The sequence below is a fragment of the Diabrotica virgifera genome, chromosome 1 (genome assembly GCF_917563875.1).
Source record: "Diabrotica virgifera virgifera chromosome 1, PGI_DIABVI_V3a".
Taxonomy (NCBI): Eukaryota; Metazoa; Arthropoda; class Insecta; order Coleoptera; family Chrysomelidae; genus Diabrotica; species Diabrotica virgifera.
Window position 1 is genome coordinate 168,801,127 of NC_065443.1, and position 26,565 is coordinate 168,827,691.

Below are 26,565 nucleotides of genomic sequence, written 5' to 3' on the forward strand. Positions count from 1 at the left end.
ATTATATTTTAGTGACGTCACGTTGCCTGGCAACCGTCGATTCTTCCATTATGAAATTCTATTTTGTGACGTCAACAAAATAGAATTCTATTTGGCGTGCTCTTGGCCCAGTATTTATACTGATATTTTACTATTTACTTTTCAAAACTTTACTTCAAAGCGATTTTTTAATGCATCTTTATGTAATGTGATAGTATGAAAAAATTGAGGATATGGCAACGGTGTCATATGTCAAGTTTGGAGCTTAGATCCAATGCTAAAATGCGTACATAAAGTTAGATTAGGTTATATTTTCAAGGCATAATCGTACACCATGTCCTTTCTTTCTATTAAAGAATTATTTAAACCAGCCATTAAAAATAAATTTCAATGTAAAAATATTGTAGCCAACAACACAATTAACACTATCAGCTAAAACTATCATGACAGCTGAAATGACAACAATAATTCGTGTACGAGCATCACGATTCGAATGGTTCATACCCATTCGAGTCGTCGTATACGAAAAAATTCGTACACGAAGTATTCGAAAATACAAGACACCGGATTTCAAGCGAAATTCTTCTAATTTCGTACGCAAAATATGCTCAAATGAATTCGTAAATATTACCCCTGGACGCAAGCCGCACAAAACATAGACAGATGGAAAGAGCTGAGGGAGACATATGTCCAGCAGTGGACGCGTACGAGTTGATGATGATGAATATCAAACAAAGGAACAACGGAAGAAGATAAAAAAATAAACTAGGAATAGACTAGGACAAACAAGAGACTGCATATGAAAATTGATCACGGTACTGTGGTATAAGAACATCAGCGTAAAAACAAAAAGAAGAATATATTCGCTCCGTGCATGACTGACACGACACCTAGCGTAGTCGCCTGACATTTTTGGCGACCACAATTTGACGTTAAGCATATTACACATATATAACATATTTGACGTTAATATGTAATATTTATTTACCATTTTTGATAAAAATTTTTATACAAAAAATGACAGTGACATTACAAAAATTCGCCAAAATTGTCATATTTCGCCGCTACGAACATTGGCATAGTTTCGTATATCCCCACCATGGTTTTGCACGGAGCGAATAACACCATGACAAGAAGTATTCTCACTTATGGGTGTGAAAATTGAACAATAAATAAGAAAACAAAATCAAAATATGTACTAGCAACAGAGATGGAATTCCTAAGGAGAAGCTGCAGAGGAACAAGAAGAGAGAGAATAAATAACATAGAGACTAAGAAAAGAATGGGAAGAAGTCAGATATAATAGACTACATCAACCAGAAGAGACTAACCTGCTACGGACATGTCAGAAGAACAGACTAAAATCGTTGGATAAATAGGATAACAGAGTGGAACAGACAAACCCCGAAGATCTTTCAAAGATGAAGTGGACGAAGCACTGGAAAGAAGAAACCTGCATAAAGGGACTGGCAAAACAGAAAGAACTGGAGAGAACGGTTGAGTAAAGGAATATAGTGAAAACATGGAAATCCTTAGTATATGTACTCACAGGTTTTGTTTTTGATAATATTCTTAAGTCTAAGGATAATATCTTATTTAACAATTTCAAAAACAACCTTCATAACAGCAATCTCTTAAAAAATGTGTAATTATCATATTTTATCATTAGGCTACGGCTCCACGGGCGAGAAATTGACGCTAGCAGTAGCAGTAAAATGAAGAGTGATAAATGAAACCAACAGCGATAATACTGGGCGGCTCCACGATGCTGTAAATTATCGCTCAAGATCGGTAAAAGACGCTTCGCCAAGGTCATGTAGCAGATGGATAAGTCCAGACCTATTTTTACAGTAATTTACAGGGGCGGAGGTAAATTGAGTCCCATAAATATATCTAAATTAAGAAGGGTCGAAATATTTAGATGGTAGAATTGAATCCCGGGCATCGTAATCCTTCTAATTACCTTTTAATAGCTTTTAATTTGTAAGTATTTTATTGATTATGCATTTATGATAATCAAATATAAAATGTAATACATACAGTGCGCTCGAATAAGTGGTACCCCCTTAGGGAGCGTTCAAGTATTACGTAACGCAGTATGGGCGGGAGGGGGGGTCTTGTAAAACGTTACGGCGCGTTACATGGGGGAGGGGGTTCGAACAGCGCGTTATGTAACATTCTTTTTTAAATTAAATAAAAAAAACTACATAATTTTTTTATGTTTTACATATACCCCTGAATTGTATTATGTTGCACCCTCAATTTTTCAGCAGACCTACTGATTTGAACTACGATCTACTGAAAACTGTATAAAACCTACTGATTTAAACTCCAATCTTCTTATCTACCGAAAACTGTATAAAATGTACCGAAAAATCTAAAAAAATTCATTGCTCAAATATAAACCATTTCTCATTCATATACAACCCAAAGCCCAACATCCAACAGCGCATTCTTCTTTCGTTTCACTTCACCTAAATTATATTTGATGGTAAAGTTAGCGAAATAGGATTTCATAATAAATGATGTCAAGTGCCTTTACAAGGGACTCTTTCCTTGAGAATTGTTTTGTTTTGAATAGACCATGTGTCATTATGTTTCCAATATCCGGAACTGTTCCCTCGGAGTTATTTATGAGTTTACGGTTTATCTGATGAATAGATAGGTAGGTACTTTATATTTTGGTAAACATGAAATGGGTAATTTTTGTCTTTTCTTATATTCTGTTTCCAATTTCCAATAACCGCAGAGCGTGTTTTGTTAAGTTGTGGTATTTAGACTTTGCGGTGCTCATTTTAATAATTAAATATCAGGTAAGCAGTACTTTGTTTTTAATTTATTAATTAGAAATGATTAATAATTAATTTCTATAATTTATATTTTTGTTGGGAATAAGCACTGAAGCAAATAAGATGAGTTTATTTTGAAGTAAAATAAATAAATAAATAATAAAACGTTAAAATAAACTTATTTTACAGTAAAGTTGTAGCTTTTTTTGCAGTATTTTAGTATTTTATAACTAAAGTATTATGAAGGTTTTAAAAATATGAGTTTATTTGGCCGCGTGCGTAATATAAAGGTGGTCGTTGATACCAGTTCATAAGTAAGGGAATCTACATAAATATAATTGGTTTGGACAATTTTTAAACTGAGTATAGAAACTGGGCCTTAGTAAAGGTGGCCGATTTTAACAGGTGACCGTTAACACAGGTTAACACAGGGTATTATACATGGTTTAAAAAATCTACTGATTGCTACTGATATTTTGAACCCTGCCCTCACGCTCCGCTCATGTTCCGACAACAGGACAATGGTATTCAAGTGAAAAAATCTTAAAATTTGTGAAGCACTGTAACATGTGTTTGCAATAATTAGCTAGACCTTTCTCCACAACAAAAGATGAAAAGATACATATGGGATTAAGAGGTTGCAGGGGGAACTACATGCTCATAAATCATGTATGTTTTCTGAAGTCCATAACATGCAGTATCGTTTTCAGCAGTAGGTATTCATTAATGTTTTAAATACGCAAATTTTCAAATTATCAAATTAGAAATCAGGAGAAGAACAAAGGTGACTGACGTCATCGAAAGGCTAGTAGCCAAGTTGAAGTGGAGATGGGCAGGACACATTGCCAGAATGACAGATGTGCGACGGACAAAAAGGTTATTGGAATGGAGGTCAAGAGAAGACAACAGAAACGTCGGTCGACCGCCTACAATACAAGATGGACTGACGACTTAAGAAAGCTAAATAAAAACTGGATGAGAGCGGCGCAGGATAGACGTGTTTGGAAACGAGGGGAGGAGGCTTATGTTCAGCAGTGGACATTTAAGGCTGAATAATGATTGTAAACTTTTATTATAACCTCAAATGCGATTAAAATAATAACAAAGCTCTTTTACCGAGTTTCCGGTACTTTTCGCAACCTCGTTTTCCATTTAGGTTCAAATGGCCACTTGGGTGTTACGTAACGTTTAGGTAGGGGGAGGGGGGTACAGAAAAACGTTACGGTGCGTTACATGGGGGGGAGGGGGGTCAAAAATCTTCAAAAATTGCGTTACGTAATACTTGAACGCTCCCTTATTAACTTATTTATTTTTAGCACATAAGCAAAACACTGGGACAGGTCGATTTTTAAAATAATCATAGTACATTATAGCATCAATGTTTCGAACTTTACGCGATGCCTCTTCAGGTGACAGGCATAACTTTGATTTTTTTAAATGGGAAAGTACATCATGTGACACCTCATTTAAAAGCTTTTGAAATACTGATTACAAAAATGGGTAATACTTTAATCCTATTTGAGATCGTAGGCGCAAAATTTTAATCAAAGTATTTTTAGACGCATTCATTATTTTCAAATCCTGAGAAAACCAATAAGTATTTTTGAAAAATTTAAACACAGAATGAAAGATTACATTAATACGGAGGGCTGAAAGTCCTTAGAATAAACAAGAAGTTTCATTTGAATGATATATTTGAAATTAAAAATCAGACTATATTTTCTCTTTTTTTTTACTCCTGTGACTTATTAAAATAAACATTATAGAAGTTCTCAGGGGCTTTTGACCCTCGATAATACTGTAATATTTAATTTTGCGTTTAAATTTTTCAAAAATATTTATTAGTCTTCTCAGGATTGGAAAAAAAAATGAATGCATTTAAAAAGAATTCGATCAAAATTTTGCACCTACGCTTGCAAAAAGGATTAAAGTATTATACATTTTTGTAATCAGTATTTCAAAAGCTTTTAAATGAAGTGTCACATGATGTACTTTCCCATTTAAAAAAATTAAATTTATGCCTGTCACCTGAAGAGGGATCGCGTAAAGTTCGAAACATTGATGATATATACTCTGATTATTTTAAAATTCGACCTGTCCGAGCGTTTTGCCTACATGCTAAAAATAAATAAGTTAATAAGGAAGGGTAACACTATAGAGCTCGATCTATCTGTATACGATACAGTTCTTTCATCATTTCAAACAATTCTTCTTTTTTATCAGTGATCAATATAATCGAGATGAATGTAGTATACCTTTTTTAACCCCCCTTACCAAAAAACCCCCGCTTACCAAATTTCGTGTTATTATCCCACGCCTGTTAGGAAATATTCAAGAATAAAATAAAACAAAAATAATGAATAACCATTTTCAATTTCGTTGCAAAACGAAAATACAGCCGAACCATATTCTAGTCCAATCAGAGAGTGCTGCAAGCACCTCTACCGGTTTCGAAACTTATTAGTCTCTCATCAGGAGGCACATATGCTGCTCTCTCTGATCCAACCAAAACAAACCCCAGCGTGCAGTCCCGGATTGCAACGAACGGACTGGCATAGATGCCCTAGCGGCAACTCCTAGCAAAAGACTAAGTTTTCACTCTAATGGCATATAAAACAACATAATGCTATTCTACACCCCACCAGAATGAAAACAATGGGAACCTTCTCTGGTTACACCTCCGAGGCTTCTACAATTTGCAAGCCGCATGGCTTGGAGGTGTAACCAGAGAAGGTTCCCATTGTTTTCATTCTGGTGGGGTGTAGAATAGCATTATGTTGTTTTATATGCCATTAGAGTGAAAACTTAGTCTCCTTAATAAAATAAAAGTTTAACGTTGACATCCTGTATTTCAGTTATTATCAACTATCGATACTAAGGTAAGTTTACTAATCGACTTACATATTTTAATGTAAGGAATCTAAGGTTAACCTATAGCACATTCTTTACCAAACACCCTGTATATTATCTACCTTTAAGTAGATTTGACAAATATGCAAATTGGATATTTTCTATACAAAACAACGCAAAGATGTAAAATTTTGCATATTTTACAAAAGTGTGCCCATATAACTTTGATGTATAATGAAATTCCAGTTGTAACTATAGATACCAGTGGCGGCTGGTCCTATGAGGCAGGTGAGGCAGTGCCTCACCAGTATACCAATCGACTATTTACGTTATTTCGTTATTTCATCATCAATTCTTTAAATACAATTTAACTGTTTGAAATTTGCTAAATAACTTTATTTTCGTTATATCATCATCAATAATTCTTTAAATACAATTTAACTTTTTGAAAATTGCTAAATAATTTAATCTTTATTATAAAACTTTTTTTAATAACTTTATTTTTATGATAAAAAAAAATTAGTACAGCCCTGACCCGTTCTTCATAACACACCGATATACCTACTCTACAAGGTACCATTCTACCATTAAGGTCGCGTCCCACCATCAAATAATTTGATCAAACTGGTTTGAGCAAACTGAAAGTGACAGTTAGTGACGTCACATCCTGAGTGTTCATTGTGGATAATAATGAAAAATTTAAATTTTAAATAAAGTACAAACAAGTTAGAAAACTCAATACAAAAAATTTGATCAAACTAGACTGATAGTGAGAGCACAGATTTTTAGAATTTCAAAAAAACTGCAATTGTGACGTCACTTTGACGTACTTAAATGTTTGATCAAATTATTTGATGGTGAGACGCGGCCTTCAGAGGCACTGCCTCTGATGGTACCTCGTCTAGCATATTACGAAGCCGACGGAGATCGGCCGGCAGCATGACAGAATAATTTTTGGAAGCGGGATTAAGTATCCTTTCAGAGGCAGGCAAAAATATGCCTCTAGCGTGGTTTTGCAGTTTTAGGTAGTTTGTTAGAGCAGTTTGTTCTAGTTGCGTGTACTTACTATTAGTATAAGAGATAGAATAGATGTTTAGAATATGTTATTATGCTCTGACTGGCTGAAAGTCATTTGCCAATGTCAATTAAATAAATAAATTAATAAAAAAATTAGAAATTATGATTTCTTTCATAATAATTCATTTACTTTTAAGTACGCTGTTTATAAAATAAATAAAAAACCAAAAAAATAAAATTTAACCCTTAGTTTATTTAACATAAGAAAACAATCTTATAATATAACCGTAATTTGCTTACTTGCTTGTTTCTATTTGCATATATGCAATACATTTACAATATAATAAAATTGGTTCTAAAATGAAACCAACGGCTATTGACCATAGCAGAATAAGACAAAACGCAGAAGATATAGACAGACTTTAAGGGAAAACTATAATCAACAAGTAGCAAAGGAAGAGTCAGAAATTAATAAGATCAATGAAGAAATGAAAGAAAAACTCTTGGAAGCGGGAATGCAAACTGCCAAAAAACTAACAACAAAAGAAAATAGATTAAGTAGCGGGACAGTTAAATTAATGGAAAGTAGACGAAAACTAATAAGCGAAAACAAAAGAAACACACTAGAATACGTAGAACTAAACAAACTAATTAGAAGAAAAACCAGAGAGGATCTAAGAAAACACACTGAAAATGAAATCGAGAAAGTAATTGAGAGAAATAAGGGCCTAAAATGCTTACGACCAAATTTAGGGAAACCACTACTCATTTCAATACAGGATGAAACAGGACGGGAAGAGAGGAGAAAAGATAAGATATCAGAAGAAGTAGAAAGGTTTTATAAAGAACTATACACCTCAAAGAAAGACGCAAACTTCAACACTCAGGAATATATCAAGAAAACAATCACGAATGTAAACTCAGAAACACTACCAAAAATAGAAAATTATGAAATAGAAGCAGCACTATCACAATTAAAGAACAACAAAGCACCAGGACCAGATGGAATCCTTGCTGAAATGTTGAAAGAAGGGAAAGAAGAAATCTTACAAACATTAAGAAATCTGTTTAATCAGTGTCTACATAAAGGAGAAATACCCGACAAATGGAACGAAAGTCTTACAATCCTGCTATTTAAGAAAGGCGACAGAAAGGACATAAAAAATTACAGACCCATCTCACTGCTGTCGCAAACGTATAAACTATTCATGAGGATTATCAACAACAGACTAACACACAAATTGGACTCGTATCAACCCGTAGAGCAGGCAGGATTCCGAAAGGGATATAGCACCACTGACCATCTTCTAACAATTAGGACACTAATAGAAAAAGCTAACGAATACCATATAGATCTGCACTTAGCGTTCGTTGACTACGAAAAAGCATTTGACAGCGTGGAAATGTGGGCAATAGAAAAAGCTATAAACAACTGTCGAATAGATTCCAGATACAGAATGCTAATACATAATATATATAAGAAAGCAACAATGACAGTACAATTGGAAGAAACCACAAAACCCATACCAATTAACAGAGGAGTGCGACAGGGAGATGTTATTTCTCCTAAACTATTTACATTAGCACTGGAAGATGTTTTCAAAACCATGGAATGGACAAACATGGGAATAAACATAAATGGAGAGAAACTAAACCACCTAAGATATGCAGACGATGTAGTAGTCATAGCATCAAGTTTTGAAGAACTACAAACCATGCTAACCGAACTAGCAAATGAATCCGAACAAATAGGTCTAAAAATGAATTTTGCCAAAACAAAAACAATGACAAACACACAAGACAATAGAAACGTAATACTAAACGACACCACAATAGAAGCGGTTAATGATTATATATATTTGGGACAGATTATAAAAATAAATAAGGAAAACCAAACAGCGGAGGTAAAAAGAAGGGTCAGATTAGCCTGGGCAGGATTTGGAAAATTAAAATGGGTCCTAAAGAATAAAAAAATACAACAATACTTAAAAACAAGAGTGTTTGACCAGTGCATACTCCCAATTCTCACATACGCATGCCAAACATGGACCTTGACCAAGGCAAACATGGATAAAATAATAAAGACACAAAGAGCCATGGAGAGAGCAATGTTAGGAGTAAAATTGACAGACAAAAAGCAAAACAACTGGGTCAGAAATAGAACAAAAGTCAAAGACGCAGGTCAACATATTTTATAACCAGGCTAAAATGAAGCTTCGCAGGTCATAACGCTAGACAAACGGACAATAGGTGGAATAGCACGATACAACAATGGAGACCATGGACAGGAAAGAGAGCAAGAGGACGACCCCAGATGAGATGGGGAGACGACATTAAAAAGATAGGAGGAACGCACTGGAAACAGAAAGCACTAAACAGAAGCGAATGGAGGAAACTGGGGGAAGCCTATGTTCAGAATTGGACGAATTAAAGGGCAAAAGAAGAAGAAGAACCCCCAACCCCCCCCCAGTTACGCCACTGGAATCAGTTGTCCGTTGTTTTCATGTGGTATATAATGTAAATTTTGCTTAATATGGCTGTTCAAGTGTTCAACGCTGATGAGCCAACGACGAAACATCTGATTCATGCTGTTTTGATATGTGGTATCATATTAATTATTATTTTTAGCTAAAAAAACAGCTACTATGAGTATGAACCTGTTAGAGACTTAGAACTTTCGTAGCTATTCTTTTGCGAATAAAATTGTTATTTAATATCGTTTGCAAGCCTTAAAATAAATACGGTGCCGTTCTGTGACGTTATGACGTCACAAAATCGACCTTCCGGCTATTAAAGAAAATCTAACCATAATAATAATAATCCTCAAGTGTAGTGTGCCTCACCATCTTGTACTATCAGGAGCCGCCCCTGATAGATACTCATTAAATAAATAAACAAATAGCTCAAAATTCCCAATATTTAATTTTGTTTTAAAATCTCTAGATATTATAGTTTTGTCCTTGAATATAAGGGTAGAAAACCTACCAGTTTACACCTAAATTTTATATAGGGATTGTCACTTCTAAAAATTCCTTTTGTTGTAAGATTAACACGTGCCGTTGCAATTGTTAAAAAAAATCGCAGGCCCTTTATCGCCGACCCTGCATGGAACCACTACAAACCAAGATTCGGCCAGATGCAGCGCTATGCAAATGCATGTCGTTCTCGTGGAGCCAAGATTTTACAGCTGTGCTGCTGCCGTATTTTTCCGGCTACTGCTAGCGTAAATTTCTCGCCCGTGGAGCCGTACGCTTATACTACGAACTAAAAACGCATATTATGACAATCGAAAAAAAATTAATAATCATATTAATACAATTCTGGTGTCTTCGAAAAGAAGGATTTTATATTAAAAGGAAAATAAATATAAATATTCACCCAGTAATTTCCTGGTGGGCTTCGGCTCCTCGCATTTTGGGGGATGAAACGTCAAAACACCTTGTACCTTCTCAAGCGGGACGCTGCAGCACAAGGTGCTCTTATCCTCGCCGTCGACCGAACAATCGACGTTGCCTGTTGAGGCGTCGAGATTTTTTCGCGGCGTCTCGTGCTCCACCGACTTCGATTCATCGCTCGATTGCGCAGATGCAGCAGCGGCATCTCCGTCAGCTGTTGAAGACCAAGCAGAAGCGCCGGTTTTACAATGCGTCGAGACGGAGTCCGATGAAACGGCATCCGGGTAAGTGAAAGTAACTTTTGCATTTCGATCCCCTGATCCAAGTGCGTTAGTATCGAAAGTACCGCTGTTCACCATGCTGGTGATGAACGGATACGGCTGGGCTTCCTTGCGTCGTCGACCTGAGAGCCTGAAATAAAAAAAGAATTATTTGTTTTGGCTATAGACTTTCCTGAATAGTGCTCCCTATTTATTCCACCAAAATATACTTGAACTCACTTTTGGAGTGAAAGATAACCGTTACATAGGTACTTATACGAAAAAAAATTGTGGGATTTTATGACTTAATTCAAGGCTTTTATGATGTTTGATTTTCCACTTTCTGCATTTTTAATATCTTTTAGTTTCTCCCTCCTTGGACAAGAATATCCAAGAAAGGTGCACACAAGGAAGGAAAGCTATCGCATTATTGAACAAAATCCTATGGGACCAAAGTATCTCCAAAGAAAATAAACATAACATCTATAACAGCATTGTTAAGAGCATTATAACATATAGCAGCGAAGTTTGGCCACTTACAAGAAAAATCCGAAAATATGCGCAGAACAACTGAAATGGACTTCTGGAGAAGAGCTGCTGGTATATCAAGAATACATAAAATCAGAAATACAAGAATATTGGAGATAATGGATGTAAGGCATACAATAATGGACGATATAAAAACAAAGCAACTAAGATGATTTGGCCACGTACAACGCATGGAAGACGACAGATTACCCAAGCAAGTGCTACGATGGGCACCAAAAGGACGGCGGAAAAGAGGAAGACCTAGGAAAAGCTGGATAGAAGGAATCCATAGGGAAATCAGAGAAAGAGGCTTGAACGAAGACATGTGCTACGATCGAGAACAATGGCGATTGGGAATCGGAAGACGTCGTAGAACGTTATGAACTGATTATTTATATATAGTTTCTCCCTCACCCTTATATGCCCTTTACATAAGTCTTTTGGCTGATTTCATGTCTTGTTTCCACCGATTTTCTCCCAACTTTTTTGCTTGACCTTTAAGTTCGTGGTTCCTAGTCCTTTTAGTATATTTCTCGTTTTATAATGGGTACACAATCATTCTAATTTTCTTTGCTTTTTACGAGATAATTTCCTATTATTCTTCTTAAGGTGCCTTCTCCATTACTGAAGGTTTACTCCTCTACTGAAGGTTTGCTATAAAATACAGCATGTAAGATAATTATTATGATCATAATGATCTTACACGATTCATTTACAATATCATGACCTATTAATACATTATTCTCACCTAATGAATGATTGTATTGCTGCTTGGTGTAACGGATTTTTCGAACATTGCAAGGAAGTCCTTAATAAACTAGTTAAGTGTAGAATAAACTAGAAGTATAAGACAATCAGTGTTTCTAATAGAGCACTGAAACGTGAGTGACTCCAAAAGAATAAACTATACTTTACTCTGTAATGGTTGACAGCACACTAAAGAGGTTGTAAACCAGAAACGGGTAGTGTTCAGTTCACAGAAAGAAATCAATTTTCGAAAGGAACATTTACAAACCATTTACCATACATTATCCAATAATCGCTATAAAGCAATTGGAATATTCGGAATCTTGTTAATCAGATTTTCTATTCAGAACTACCTACCTAAAATTTGAAGAAGATTTGCCTTGAGCTGTTAACGTGTCATAAGGGTGAGCACAATTTACAAGAAAAGACAGTGTTGTCAAATGTGCATGATTGTTGTACATCAAATGCCGCTTGCTAGTGTTAGAACTGTACTAGAGGTCCCATCATTTGGGAAGGCACTAATTTGCATATTATTGCATTTGTATAGAAGCCAAATTTCTTCATAAGCCACGTCATTAAATAATCTCAATACTCAGTAATAAAATTTCAATGTCAGTAACCAATCATTAACTTAAAGACAATTCTGAGACCATTTTTAGATGCGCCATAATATGCAAATTAGTGCCTTCTCAAATGACGGCACCTCTATTAGTCCTAACTAGATAAAGTGAGGAAATCTATTATCTACAGACTTATTAGAGAGAGGAAATGTAGTACCTCGTAAAAATTCAATAGAATTCAAACAGAAAATTCAAAAATTCAACTCATTATTTTCTGTTTATATATAACTAGAAAGCAGAAACTTTTGAAGCCTCCACTTACTGAAGCCTTGAATTTCTACTATTCTACAACTAATTCCCCGAAAAACTCATTTGTGCTTCTTCTATCTTCACAGTAGAAAGCATCCATTCAATGGTTTGGAGAAGCCCTGAAGAAGTTTTTCGTCTAAATACTTTGGAGTTATGTTGGGTGTAACTATCAGCGAGTCACCAAGAATCATTAGTGGATGTCTGAGACCCTCACCCGTCACCAATTCAATGGTTACCCCTGATATCAGAAGTTCCTAGAGATGTGAAACGAAAGAAATAAACTGAAGACCCTCGACAATCACTCCATGATTACCATCACTTCACAAAGATCCAAATCAAGGTAAAACTTTCTGGTCAGATCAATCCATCTAAAAGATCCATCAGAAATAATTGCAAATTAAATGAAGCTCCTCTTTGTTCTTTAACATTTAGAGCCTCGGGAAAGATATTACCTGGTAACGACCTTTCCTATCCTGTGTGGAGATCTCCCAATCGCATGCGAATTTGAGTGCCTAAGTGTAAAACCAAAATGGATAAGTTGGGACTATTACCTACGCACTCAGATACCCAATATGCATGGGGCTCGCTGAAAAATCAGAACTTCCACTTCTGCCCTCCATCTACAATCTGTTGGAGAAACTTAACAGAGAGAGCTATATTTTGAATGAAAATTTAGTAAGTAAGTAGGTAGCAAATCAGAAGTTAATATGTTTATTAGAAAGAGTGAAGCAGTTTAATATTACATGTTGTGCACCAATGCCGTAGCAATTAAGTAATTTAGGTAATTCTATGAAATTATATGGTCTAAGAGCTAGCAACGTTTTCGAGAAACTATTTTAAGACAGCTGATTCTTTAATATATTATTCCCTATGCATCCTAGAACACCTTACCGGCCATCTGGCTACTGAGACAGGTTGCGTTCATTACTGCGCAGCGCACCTGTACAGGTAAATAGGTATATCGAATTTAAAATTATTTTAAGACGAAAAAATTTTTTGCCATTACTTGTAAAACATTCTTAGAAATATGAATTATAATTGCCAGACATCTCTGTGGTTGCTAAATACGTGCCAGACGCTATAGTCTAAATGGCTATCAACGTTTTCGAGAAAGTATTTTAAGTAGAGACCGACCGAAGGTGATTTTTTTGGCCGAAGCCGATGCCGAAGGTGACTTAAAATATATTAAATGTTAATAATTTAAATAATGTGCATTATATTTTTATTAACTGATGAGTGATAAACAAAAATATGAAATTATAACATAAAAAAATCAAACATTTATACATTATTTGGTAGTACATATAAGCGATAATAAAAATAAATAACTTAAAAAAACATTAAAGTAAGTGAGTATTTTTGATTACTGGATCTGGTAGCTAATATTCGAAATCAAACATCCTAATATTATACGCCAGAAAAAGAAACTTGTCAGCGTTTTCTCGTAACAAATTAAAGCTCTTCTCAACTGTTATAAAACATTTGCATTCATAGTAGGGATAGTCGATGTTTTGCCATTAGTATTTAAGTAGTCAAAACACCAGTAATCTTAAGTTTTAACAGATACAATAAAATTATTATAGTTTCTCAGAATTTTACTAAGTGAGAAATATTCAAATCAAGATCTTTGAGACATCTTGTCCTATTGTTAAAATTTATATCCTACCTACTACCTGAAAGTTTGTAAAATATTTTAGTTTAGTGCATAAAATAGGATGTAAGTGTAAATATTATTCAAATTATCAAAGACTCGCCGAAGCATATTGTTTAGAGATTATTTATAGGTATAGTATAGTATACTGACAGAGCATTCTATTATTCCACCTTCGGCAAAATCTTCGGCTTCGTTTTGGCCGAAGCCGAATTTTGGCCGAAGGTGGCCGAAGCCGATGCCGAAGCCGATTAATCGGTCGGTCTCTAATTTTAAGACAGCTGATTCTTTAATATATTATTCCCTATGAATCCTCGAACCCCTTCCCGGCCATCTGGCTACTGTACGCTATCTGACGTGGTACTAAGTCTGGTGGCTGAGCTATTGTGCCCTAAGTGCGGGATGTATAATAATATACCATTCTCACTATATAAATAATATATTTGAACTTCACAGTGTTCGTTTAAACAATTAAACAATAGTATATATGTAAACAATAACTAAGGTATTATTGCTTCATCATGACTAATCGATTGATCTGAATGTCTCGTCACTTCTCCGGTTCGTTTATATATACAACAATAAATCATAACATGGATAAGTTCAATACCGGTCAATGCCGAACATATTTACATTACTATACACTATACCTATTATATTTTATTCAATGCTAAGGGTTAACGTACCATGTTACATCATCCCCTTTTAGAGAGGAGGGCTTATATCGTCAGATATAAGTCCTCAACTATATTATGACCCTAACTTAACAGAAATCCTATTTTTATCCAAAATATAGCAATAAAATATTTATATTATTCCTTATTCTAATAAATTGGTACCTATTTTATAAACAGATTAAATCTTATTTACAAATTAAATATATTTTAGTCCTTCTTCCACACTAATTCACTTCTTGTATGAATATAGCCTATTCTTACGAACTTCCTTTATTTTTCCCGGTTTTAACTCAATTTTGCAATTTACTTTACCTATCTCTGATATCCTATATGGACCGTTGTACAATGAATCGACTTTGTTCTCTTCGTTTTTAATTAAGACTAAGTCACCTACTTTGAATTTCTGAGGTGATGCTACGATTTGGCTCTGCCCCTGCCTGTTTATTTTTTGTTGTATTAAAATTTTGCGGGCTCTGGTATGCGCAAACTGAAGTTTATACTTAAGCTCATTATAATATGCGTCTATATTGTGGCATGGTTGGATGTTAGAGGTGAGGTTCTCAGGTATATTTGCTGGCCGCCCATATACTAATTCAAAAGGTGTGTACCCATGGTATGAATTGGGGGTGGTGTTCTAACAGTATGTGAACATTCTACACCACTCATCCCAGTCACCCTTACCTTCGTTGATGAAACACCTGACGTACTCGTTAAGTGTGCGATGTAATTTTTCACAGCTTCCTATCGATTGAGGGTGGTAAGCTACCGAGAAGTTATGTTGGATGTTGAGCATTTTCGTCAAACTCGACATTATTTCGTTTTTGTATTCCGTCCCTTGAGTCGTCCTTATTTGTTTCATTAGCCCGTAAGTGGGTATGAAATTTTCGAATATACTCCTAGCTATTGTATGCGCCTCCTTGTCCTGCACCGAGATACTTACTGCGTATTTTGTCAGTTCGCAGAGCATTGTTATGCAGTACCGATTTCCTTCTCTGCTTCGTGGGAATGGGCCTACCGTGTCAATATACACTATATCCCATGGTTTCTCGGAAGTGTCCGTTACTACGAATTCCTCTGTATGGCCTTTCTTTGGTTTGTTTACTTGGCATTTGTGGCAATTCTTGATATACAGTCTTACTTGGTTTTCCATATTTTTCCATTTAAAATTTGCTTTTAGTTTCTTTATTAGTCTATTATTCCCTACATGGCCTCCAAACATCGGGTGGTTATGATAGGTCTCTATTAATTGCTGCTTTTCTTTTTTCTCCGTTATTGTTCTAGGTACTTCGCAAATGCATATTTCTATATTTTTTAATACTTTATTTCCTTTCTCTATAAATTCTGTGATTGTGCAGTTTGTGAAAATAACGTCATTCGTATATATTTTTATTCTTTTGATTCCTCTAGCCTCCGCAAGCTGATTAAGCTTTCCCAACGCTTGACCTAAATCAAAGTTGGTAAAATTGGTAGGCAGTCTTTCGCAAATCCGTATCCTGTTTCTGATCCGTATGTTCATCTCGAGAGAAATACGGTTATCCACAAAAGACAGGATTGGTAGCTTATGTGCTTCTAAATTATTTAGTACCTTCCTTACAGCTTTTCCCTGACTGTGAGTGTTAATCTTTGTTTGATTGGGGACGGGCTTTCCCCACTCTTCCTTAGTCCCTGCATTTTTTTTGCTTGGGCCCTTGTTATTGCTAAGATATGAGTATTATCAATATATAAGTCTTTCAGCTGATCCACGGATATTCTTGAAATACTATCCGCGTAGTTATTATTTCCTGTGATGTAGTGTATGTCAAAGTTGTATTCCTCCAAATCTAGCCTAATTCTTGTGAGTTTAGATGTAGGTTCGGTCATGGAGAACAGATGGGTCAATGGTTTGTGATCTGTTTTAATAATAAATTTCGGTGCCCCATATAGATAGCATTTAAAATGATTTATGCCCCAATGTATAGCTAGCAGTTCTTTCATAATTATAGGCTTATTGATTTCACTTTTCTTGAAGGCACGTGATGCGTATGCTATGGGTAGATCTATACTATCATAGTTTTGACTCAGAATTGCTGAACATGCTGTATTAGATGCATCCGTTGTCAAAATAAATTGTTTGTTGAAGTCCGGATATTGAAGTATAGGAGGGTTTGTTAATGCCAATTTTAGCTTCTGAAAAGAATTTTCGCACTCTGTCGACCATTCAAATTTCACTTTTTTCTTTGCCAATCTATTTAGCAGTATACAAATTTCTGCAAATTTCCTAATAAATCGTCTGTAATAATTACAAAAAGCTACAAATCTTTTTGCTTCATCAGCGTTTGTAGGGGTAGGATAATTCTCAATTACCGAATATTTTGCTTTATCTGGTCGTACGCCGTCTTGAGATAAATCATGCCCTAAGTAAGTAACCTCTTTTCGGAAGAATTGACATTTTTCAGGATTTAGCTCTAGGTTGAATTTCCGGCATGTTTCGAATACCTTTCTTAAGTTAGTTAAGTGATGATTTTCTGATATGCCTATTACAACTATATCGTCCATATATAGGAATGCTTTTTCGGGTGTCAATCCTGAGAATGCTATCGACATTATTCTTGAAAAGCTATTTGGGCTTATGTTTAACCCAAACGGTAATCTTGTGTCCTGAAATGATCCTTTCTCTGCACTGAAGGAGGTGTACTTTCTTGAGGCTTTTTCAAGTGGGATTTGGTGGAAACCCGACATTAGGTCTAGGACTGAAAACCACCTAGATCTTCCCAATTGATCTAGAATTGCATCTATGCGCGGTAACGGGAATTTATCTGTGACTAACTTCTTATTAAGTTGTCTAAAATCGATGCACAATCTCCACGCCTTGCTTCCGTCTATTGATTTTTTAGGTACTAAAACTACTGGACTGTTGTATTCCGACGTTGAAGGTTCTACAATACCTTGCCTTAGCATTTTGTTTACCTGCGCGTTGACTTCCGATGTTTGAGAATGTGGGGTACGATAATTTTTAATATATACTGGGGTAGTATCCTTCACCCGTAGCTTCTGTTCGTAAAAATTATTGTGTTAATATGTCGTCTTTTAATGCAAAGATGTCTGCAAAATCTTCACACAAGGCTACTAGTTTCTCTTTTGCTCAGGAACTCCTAGATTCAGTGATTCCTGCAATATTTTCTTCCTGTTTTCCATAACATTCTCCACCTTATATATGTTGAATAGGTTCAGCTCCAATGTTTTGATGTCATTTGTATTGATAATCGCACTCTCATAGTTTTTATTCAAAATTTTGATATATGGGTTTTTCCTTGAAATGATCGATCTTGCTATGAAAACTCCTTGTATAATTTCCTGTTGTTCTACGACTATATTCTCATTTATACCTTTAAATCCATTGATTAATCTATAAACTTCGCATCTCGGTGGAATTGCTATGTTGTTCTGATTTGTGTTATCAAGAATATTAAGACTAATGTAATAATCATCGTCAGTTTTTACGTGTAGTTTCAGGTTGGAATAGTCTAACATACATTGATATTTGGTTATGAAGTCTCTCCAGATTATTCCATCTGTGGGTATCGGAAAGTCTATCCTAACTACCTGGAAGCTACGAAGAAAAGTGTTTCCATTTATGTTTAGTAAAGTATCTACTCTCCCTAACGTTTGTAATTCTCCTTGCGTAACTCCCTTTATTTTGACTATTGAGTTTCTTTGTGTTGCTTGGCGTGGGAAATCATCTTCAATTTTTAATAAGGAAATATATGGTCCTGTATCCAGTATAAATGTGTGTATTTTATTCGATATTTTTGTGTAAATTTCTACAAAGTTAGAGTGTTAAGTCAAAGTTGTAAATATAATGGCTACTTTCTTTTGTGAGACGGTTGGGATTGACCCTAACCCTATTTCCATTCAAAACCCCAACTGCGTTTCCTCAGGCGAATTTTCGCTTGTACTCTCGCTTTCGCAAGTTCTAATATTGGCATTATTTGCTCTGTTAAAATTTGATCTACTGTTTCCCCTATTATAATATTCCTGATTTCTCCTATATCTTGGGTCTCCTCTATATCTAGTACCGTTGTTATTTCGCCATTCTCCTTGCTGTCTCTCATAATTGTTTCTATTCCAATTTCTGTCCTGACCTCTACTATTGCTTCCTCTAAAGTTGGTCTTATAGTTCAGCACTCTATTCTGCTGCTCATCTGACGTGTCTATTGACAAAAATTTTGTCAACGCCTCCTGTGGTGTGTAAAACTTCCATGCTTCCATTATTATCCTTACCCTTTCCGAACTTGCATTTCGCGTCAATGTATTGACTGTTGCTTCTGCCGCGTATTTTCTAAGCAGGCCTCCGGGCATTCATTCCGCTATATACGCTGTTTTCAGTTGTTCTACCAATTCTTCTATTTCTGTAGCGTATGTTGTCGCGTCCCTATGGGCTTGTTTCTTCCTATTCAGCTTGGCTATTACCAATTTAGGGCTATCTCCTTTTATATTTTTCTTTAATGTGTCTATAATTTTCTCGATGGAATCCTCTGTCGTGATTAGACTTCTTGCTTTTCCAATAAGCCTTGATTTTACCAGTGTTATTGCTGTATTTTCGTGCCCTTCTTGTATCGATTTTACGAATTCTAATGCATCCACGAATGCTTGCAGCTTCCCGATTTCTCCATCGAATTCTCTGGGCAACACCCTACTCGCTGTAGTTAGAAAGTCATTCATATTTAAGGCCATGTTTTCCTCAGTTTCGCTGTCGCCCTGTGCTTCCACTATATCTTCTTTTATATGTTGTGTAATCGTCTCGGGAACTATTATCCTTGAGTCTAGAGCTTGGAAAGTTCTGATAACCTTATCCCTGATTTTGCAGAAATAATTGCTACAAATAGTACGCTGAGCGTCGTTAAGGATTCCTTCGTTCTTGCTTACCAGTGCAATAAACGCGTTATATGTAGTGATTAGGTTGCTGATTATGTCCAATCGTACTTCTATATTTTTGGGTATTGCTTTTTTCAATGCTCTTTTACTCTGTTTATCACTTTCTTTTAGCAGGCTATATAATTTAATTTCAAAAGTTTCCCAATTAGCCGACATTTAAAGTAAATCTAATCATTGCTCATTATATTAAAAAAATATTATGTTATATTAAGTTAAATCATTAGTAAAATGTCATGTCAATGAATATTAAAGAATATTATATTTTAGAATCTCTATAAAATAATGTCAATATCTTAAACTCGGTCCATCATGATAATAAAAAATTTGAAAATAATAATAAAAGTTCAATAAAGGAAGTATAAAAATAGGATAAATTCTTACTTTGTCTCTTTACACCTGAATTGCTTCTTTGGATTGTCCTCTTAAAGTTTCTCCCCTGTGTCGACTTTGGTTCGTTTCTCTATCGGATTGGTTTTGCTTCCCATTTCTAGTTTATAACAACTATTTTCTGCATATTTTCCGTCGGGTCCAAAAGGCTGGAGCTTAGCATGCTTTTCCAATTAGGCAGATCGCCATGACGTGGTACTAAGTCTGGTGGCTGAGCTATTGTGCCCTAAGTGCGGGATGTATAATAATATACGATTCTCACTATATAAATATATTTGAACTTCACAGTGTTCGTTTAAACAATTAAACAACAGTATATATGTAAACAATAACTAAGGTATTATTGCTTCATCGTGACTAATCGATTGATCTGAATGTCTCGTCACTTCTCTGGTTCGTTTATATATACAACAATAAATCATAACATGGATAAGTTCAATACCGGTCAATGCCGAACATATTTACATTACTATAAACTATACCTATTATATTTTATTCAATGCTAAGGGTTAACGTACCATGTTACACCCGGCCATCTGGCTACTGAAACAGGTTGCGTTCATTACCGCGCAGCACACCTGTACAGGTAAATATATCGAATTTAAAATTATTTTAAGACAAAATTTTTTTTTGCCATTACTTTTTAAACATTTTCAGAAACATGAATTACAATTGCCAGACATTTCTGTGGTTGCTAAATGCGCGCCAGACGCTATTTATTATAAATAATAATAGAAAAATTCAAATCATTTTAGTAGGTCTGTAATTTTAAAATTATATTACTAACACCTAAATAAATGCAAAATTAATTTGCCAGACATTAACTTGGTTGCAGCCATCAGTCAGATGGATTTAAAATCGTTTAAAATGATACATATTTTCAGCAAAACGTACGCTCGCGCTGGCTGTGTTAAGAAATAAGACAAACAAAAGATACAGGTAAATATATTTGAAATTAGTTTATGACCCCGAAATTGTCGTATCTTTTGTTTGTCTAGTTTCTTAACCCAACCAGCGATCGTTTTGCTGAAAATACACATTATTTTTATGATTTTAAATCGATCTGGCTGGTGAATGCAACCGAATTAATACCTGGTAAATTAATATTGCATTTATTTATGTGTAAATAATATAATATTAAAATTTCAGACATACTAAAATGATTTAAATTTTTCAATTATTATTAAAATAGCGCCTGGCGCATATTTAGCAACCACAGAAATGCCTGGCAATTATAATACTCTGGTCTAATTAGCAAAATTCATGGAAAAGTTATTTACCAGCAATTTTATTGCTGGAATCGAATCTTATGATTGTATATATTAATAATATAGGTATACAAAGTCCGCAGATAGTGTGCTACTTTTTTATAAACAAAATGGCGCCGACAAATCGTGTTTTTTTCAATTATTGCTCTATAACTCCGAAGATTTTAACTTTATAACAAAAACACTCAAATAAAAATTCACCGCAATTAAATTTTGCATAGAGGTATGTTTTTCCCGATTTGCTCCGACGAAAATTTTCCTCGGAAAATGCGGGTTTTCCCAACAAAATCTCTAATTTTCAAATAAAGTTTTAGGTAAGTAATTATATATCAATAATTAAATAACTTAGTGACATAAAAGCTTTCTTGGTATAGATTGTAATTCCAGAAGCCGGTGAAAATTAAACGAATATTTTAGCAACAATTCAATTGTTAATTAACAATTTACGATCGCAATAATAACCAAAATAATCATGATACATTGATCAAACTTATAACGATTATAAAGATGAGATGCTTATTTAATATTTTATTGACAAAATATAAATTTTTCGTTTTTTGCATAATCTATAAATTTTGAAAAAAAAATAGTTATAATACTCTGGTCTAATTAGCAAAGTACAAGGAAAGGTTATTTACCAGTAATTTTATTACTGGAATCGAATACGATGATCCTATATATTAATAATATAGGTATGTCAAGTCCGCAGATAGTGTGCTACTTTTTTTATTAACAAAATGGCGCCTCCAAATCGTGTTTTTTTAAATTATTGCTCTATAACTCCGAAGATTTTAACTTTACACCAAAAACACTCAAATAAAAATTCACCGCAATTTAATTCTACATAGAGGCATGTTTTTTCCCGATTTGCTCAGACGAAAATTTTCCTGGGAAAATGTGGGTCTTCCTAAACAAATCTCGAATTTTCAAATTCATTTTTTGGTTAAGTAATTATTTATCAATTATTAAATAACTTGGTGAAATAAAAGCTTTCTTGGTATAGATTATAATTGCAAAAGCCGATGAAAATTAAACAAATATTTTAGCCACAATTCAATTGTTAATTAACAATTTACAGTCGCAATAACAACCAAAATAATCATGAGACATTGATCAAACTTAGAAAGAGTATAAAGATGAGATGCCTATTTAATACTTTCTCGACAAAATATAAATTTTTCTTTTTTTGCATAATCTTTAAGTGTTTAAAAAAAATAGTTATAAACAAATTAACATTTCTCAGAAATTATCTATTATATTCTAGTTTAAAAAATACTTAAAATGCGTATTTCAAAGGTCTTGAAAATGAATGCTTTAAAAATTTTTCCAACCATTTGCAAAAAAGTTATGAAACAGCAAAGTAAATATACGATTGCTCCGTTGTTTATAATTTGTTTTAATTGTTTCAAAGCTTAAAAGTGAGTCTGTGGTACAATCTAATTACCCACAAAGAATATCAAATATTAGTTCAATGGTTATATTTTAATCAAAGATTAACAATATTTTTTTTTGAAATTTTTAGCGCGAAAGTATACTCGAAGCGACTGACACACAGCATACATAATAATATAATTTTATTTAATAACTGTACGTCGCGCGGAGGTAGTCGCTTCGAGTGAAAATTTTAGCTACAGTACTGTATTAGTCTACTTTCGCGCGTGTAAACTACAAAAAATATATTTATAATCTTTAATTAAAATATAACCATTAAACTAATAATCGATATTTTTTGTAAATAATTAGCTTGTACTTTAAACTCACTTTTACGCTTTGAAAGAATTAAAAAAAAATTATAAACAACGTAATAATCGTATGTTTACTTTGCTGTTTCATAACTTTTTTGCAAATGGTTGCAAAAAAGTTTTAAAGCATTCATTTTCAAGATCTTTGAAATACGCATTTGAACTATTTTTTAAAATTAGAATATAATAAAAACTTTCTGAGAAACGTTAATTTGTTTATAACTATTTTTTTTAAACATTTAAAGATTATGCAAAAAAATTGTATTTTCCCCGACAAAATATTAAATAGGCATCTCATCTTTATAAGATTTCAAAGTTTGATCAGTGTATCATAATTATTTTGGTTATTATTGCGACCGTAAATTATTAATTAACAATTGAATTATTGCTAAAATATTCGTTCAATTTTCACCAGCTTCTGGAACTATAATCTAAACCAAGAAGGCTTTTAAGTCACCAAATGATTTAATTATTGGAAGGTAATTACTTATCTAAAACTTTATTTGAAAATTCAAGATTTTGTTGGGAAACCCCGCATTTTCCGAGGAAAATTTTCGTCGGAGCAGATCGGGAAAAACATATCTCTCTGCAGAATTTATTTGCGGTGCATTTTTATTTGAGTGTTTTTGTTGTAAAATCTTCGGAGTTATAGAGCAATAATTGAAAAAACACGATTTTCGGGCGCCATTTTGTACATAAAAAAAGTAGCACACTATCTGCGGACTTTGCATACCTATATTATTAATATATATAATCATAAGCTTCGATTCCAGCAATAAAATTGGTGGCAAATAACTTTTCCCAAAAATGGCCTATTCTCCGATAATCAGCCCAGACTATAATTCATATTTCTAATAATGTTTAAAAAGTAATGGCAAAAAATTTTTTCGTCTTAAAATAATTTTAAATTCGATATATTTACCTGTACAGGTGCGCTGCGCAGTAATGAACGCAACCTGTCTCAGTGGCCAGATGACCGGTAAGGTGTTCAATGAAGGACAGGGAATAATATATTAAAAAACCAAGTGTCTTAAAATCACTGTTTTCCCGACGTTGCTAGCTCTTGGTCCAATAGTGAAAAGTATCACTTTATACAGCTGTATGGCCAGTGAAAGAAAGAACACTGGCAACGCTGAGAGCAACGGAAATGGATTTTTGGAGAAGAGTCGCAGGAAGATATAGAAGAGAATGGATTACCGACGAACGCATTAGAGAAATAATGGGCATCAAACGAACAATCACGGATGACCTAACAACAAAACAACTTATCTGGTTCGGACATATACAAAGAATGGATGAACAACGAATACCAAAGAAAATATTAAAATGGCAATCAGAAGGAAAGAGAAAACGAGGTAGACCGAGAAAAAGTTGGAGCGAAGGAATACACAAAGAGCTGAGGGTAAGAAACATAGAAGAGGATCTATGGAACAACCGGACGAAGTGGCGATTGGAAGTCGGAAAACGGCGGAGAACGTTATAAACCGACATGTAGTAGTAGTAGGTAATTCTACGATTAAATGATGAGGCGGTTTCTATTTTACGCATTATTTTATGGGCTCTTCGCACATTGAGCTTTTCCTCATTTTTTATTAAAAGGATTTATGTACTATTAATTAATCTATATAGCACATAATAAATATATCATTGTCATGGAAAAATTTTATGACAATACCTAATACTGTATGCACTCAATAAAATATATAACATTCTTAAGGGTAGTTTCCAAGAGGAAACTGGCTTGATGTAAAACGTTATTTCTAAATAGCAGAAGATATTGCTTTGTTACAAACACAAACAAGTAAATATAGGGATGTTTTATGTTTATAGGTATAAGTAAACAACTGCAAATAAAAATATAGAATAAAAAATTATCTTTTTTTCAATTTTAAAATTCTTTGGTTGCATCTGTAGTCGATACTAAAATAAATAATTCTGGAAAGAACAATATAGACCAGAGAAATAGAATTGTCTCATGACACTCAAAGATCCAGGTAGCTGACTACTTTTTTAGTTATTGTAGACCTATACGCTCTGAGCTTCGCTGGTGGTGCTCCTGGCGGATTACTAATCAACTTTCACCGGTAATTTTTAAATTTATTATTTAATTGTTATCGTTTAACATTTATAACGCAAAAAATTAATTAAATTGTAATCGATTTTTTTAAGATTTTGCTAATCATTTTGACGTTCTATTGATCAAATATGAATTTCTTACTTCGGATACTTTCATAATTATCGTGTAGATGGCGCTAAGATTAATTTATAATTACATATTACGGAACATTAAAAAAACTTAAATTCAATATTTAAAACGTAAGTATATTTAAGGTAATAATATATACCACAGCTTTGACCAACTAATATTTTTTATAATTAATGTTTTTACTTTTAATTTTAAATTAATCACTTTGACATTTATGTCAAATTTCCGGTAAACGTTTACAGACTTGCCACTACTGGCGCTCGCGAATTTGTAAATATCCCCTCTACGTACGAGCTCACAGCGTATAGGAAGAAAACCTACCTGTTTCCTGCCTAGAGTTCGCGGCCGTTTTTAATTATTAACAATTTAGTGCAAAAAACGCGATTTTTTCGATATTTTGCACCCTATTAAAAAGCTAAATATCTGACATAAAATTACAAAATTTTATTTTATAGAACATTAAAAAAGCTTCAAAATACTGGTTTTTGAATGTTAGAAACTCAATTTGTTGCTTCGCAAATTGCAAAATAATGACAATCGATTTTTGTTAATAACTTTTACTAAATTTAACCTAGAATTTTAGGGTTTCACCCAAACTTGGGTATTTTGGTAGTTAACAAACCCTCAAAATTTGAGACGGATCCATTAATTAGTTTAAAAGTTATTCTATTTCTTTATCCCAGAGACCTTCATTTTGCAATAACATAAGACAGAAAATAATGAACATAGGGCAATTCTGAGTATGCCATATGAAAGTAGAATAGTGGTAATATCAAAATGTATTATAGCGTGATTACTGTTAAAATAATACTCTCGGTTCGTTTATACGAATTTATTTATACAAGTTACAGACGAATTTATATTACACACTAAGCCTATTTACAAATCTATCCGTATTTATGTATGCGATACAGTTATTATGGAACATTCCAGAAATATCCGCGCCCATCTCGATGTATCTCCCATCTCTATACCAGTCGATCCATTGTCTGTCGGCAGGCCCACGTTCCAGAACGCCGCGAAGATTCGATTACGTCATTCGCTTGTTGTTTACTATTATACGGGCGCCGGCCAAGAGTTCTCTTTCGTTACACTGCTCCCCTCTTAAGATCTGAGCGTCCGGATCAGCAACTCTATATGAAGGCCCAGGATGGCCGAATCTACACGACTCTCCAGCTCTGCATACACCCTTCAAGAAGAAATAACAGTCTACTGTCTTTGAAGGGTACGACATCTTCGGGTTCATGCAACACACAGTGATTTGTACGCCAGTTCCTCTGAAGATC

At 34.2% G+C, this 26,565-nt stretch overlaps 1 protein-coding gene across 1 annotated transcript in view; it reads right to left on the reverse strand.

Annotated features, from left to right (window-relative positions):
• LOC126878827 (uncharacterized) overlaps nucleotides 1-26,565 on the reverse strand; it is a 383,461-nt gene that overhangs the window by 221,052 nt on the left and 135,844 nt on the right. Inside the window, exon 2 of the mRNA XM_050641735.1 lies at nucleotides 10,014-10,441. Coding sequence (XP_050497692.1) covers nucleotides 10,014-10,389 — 376 coding nt within the window. The 5' untranslated portion in view covers nucleotides 10,390-10,441. The remainder of the gene's footprint in view (nucleotides 1-10,013; nucleotides 10,442-26,565) is intronic.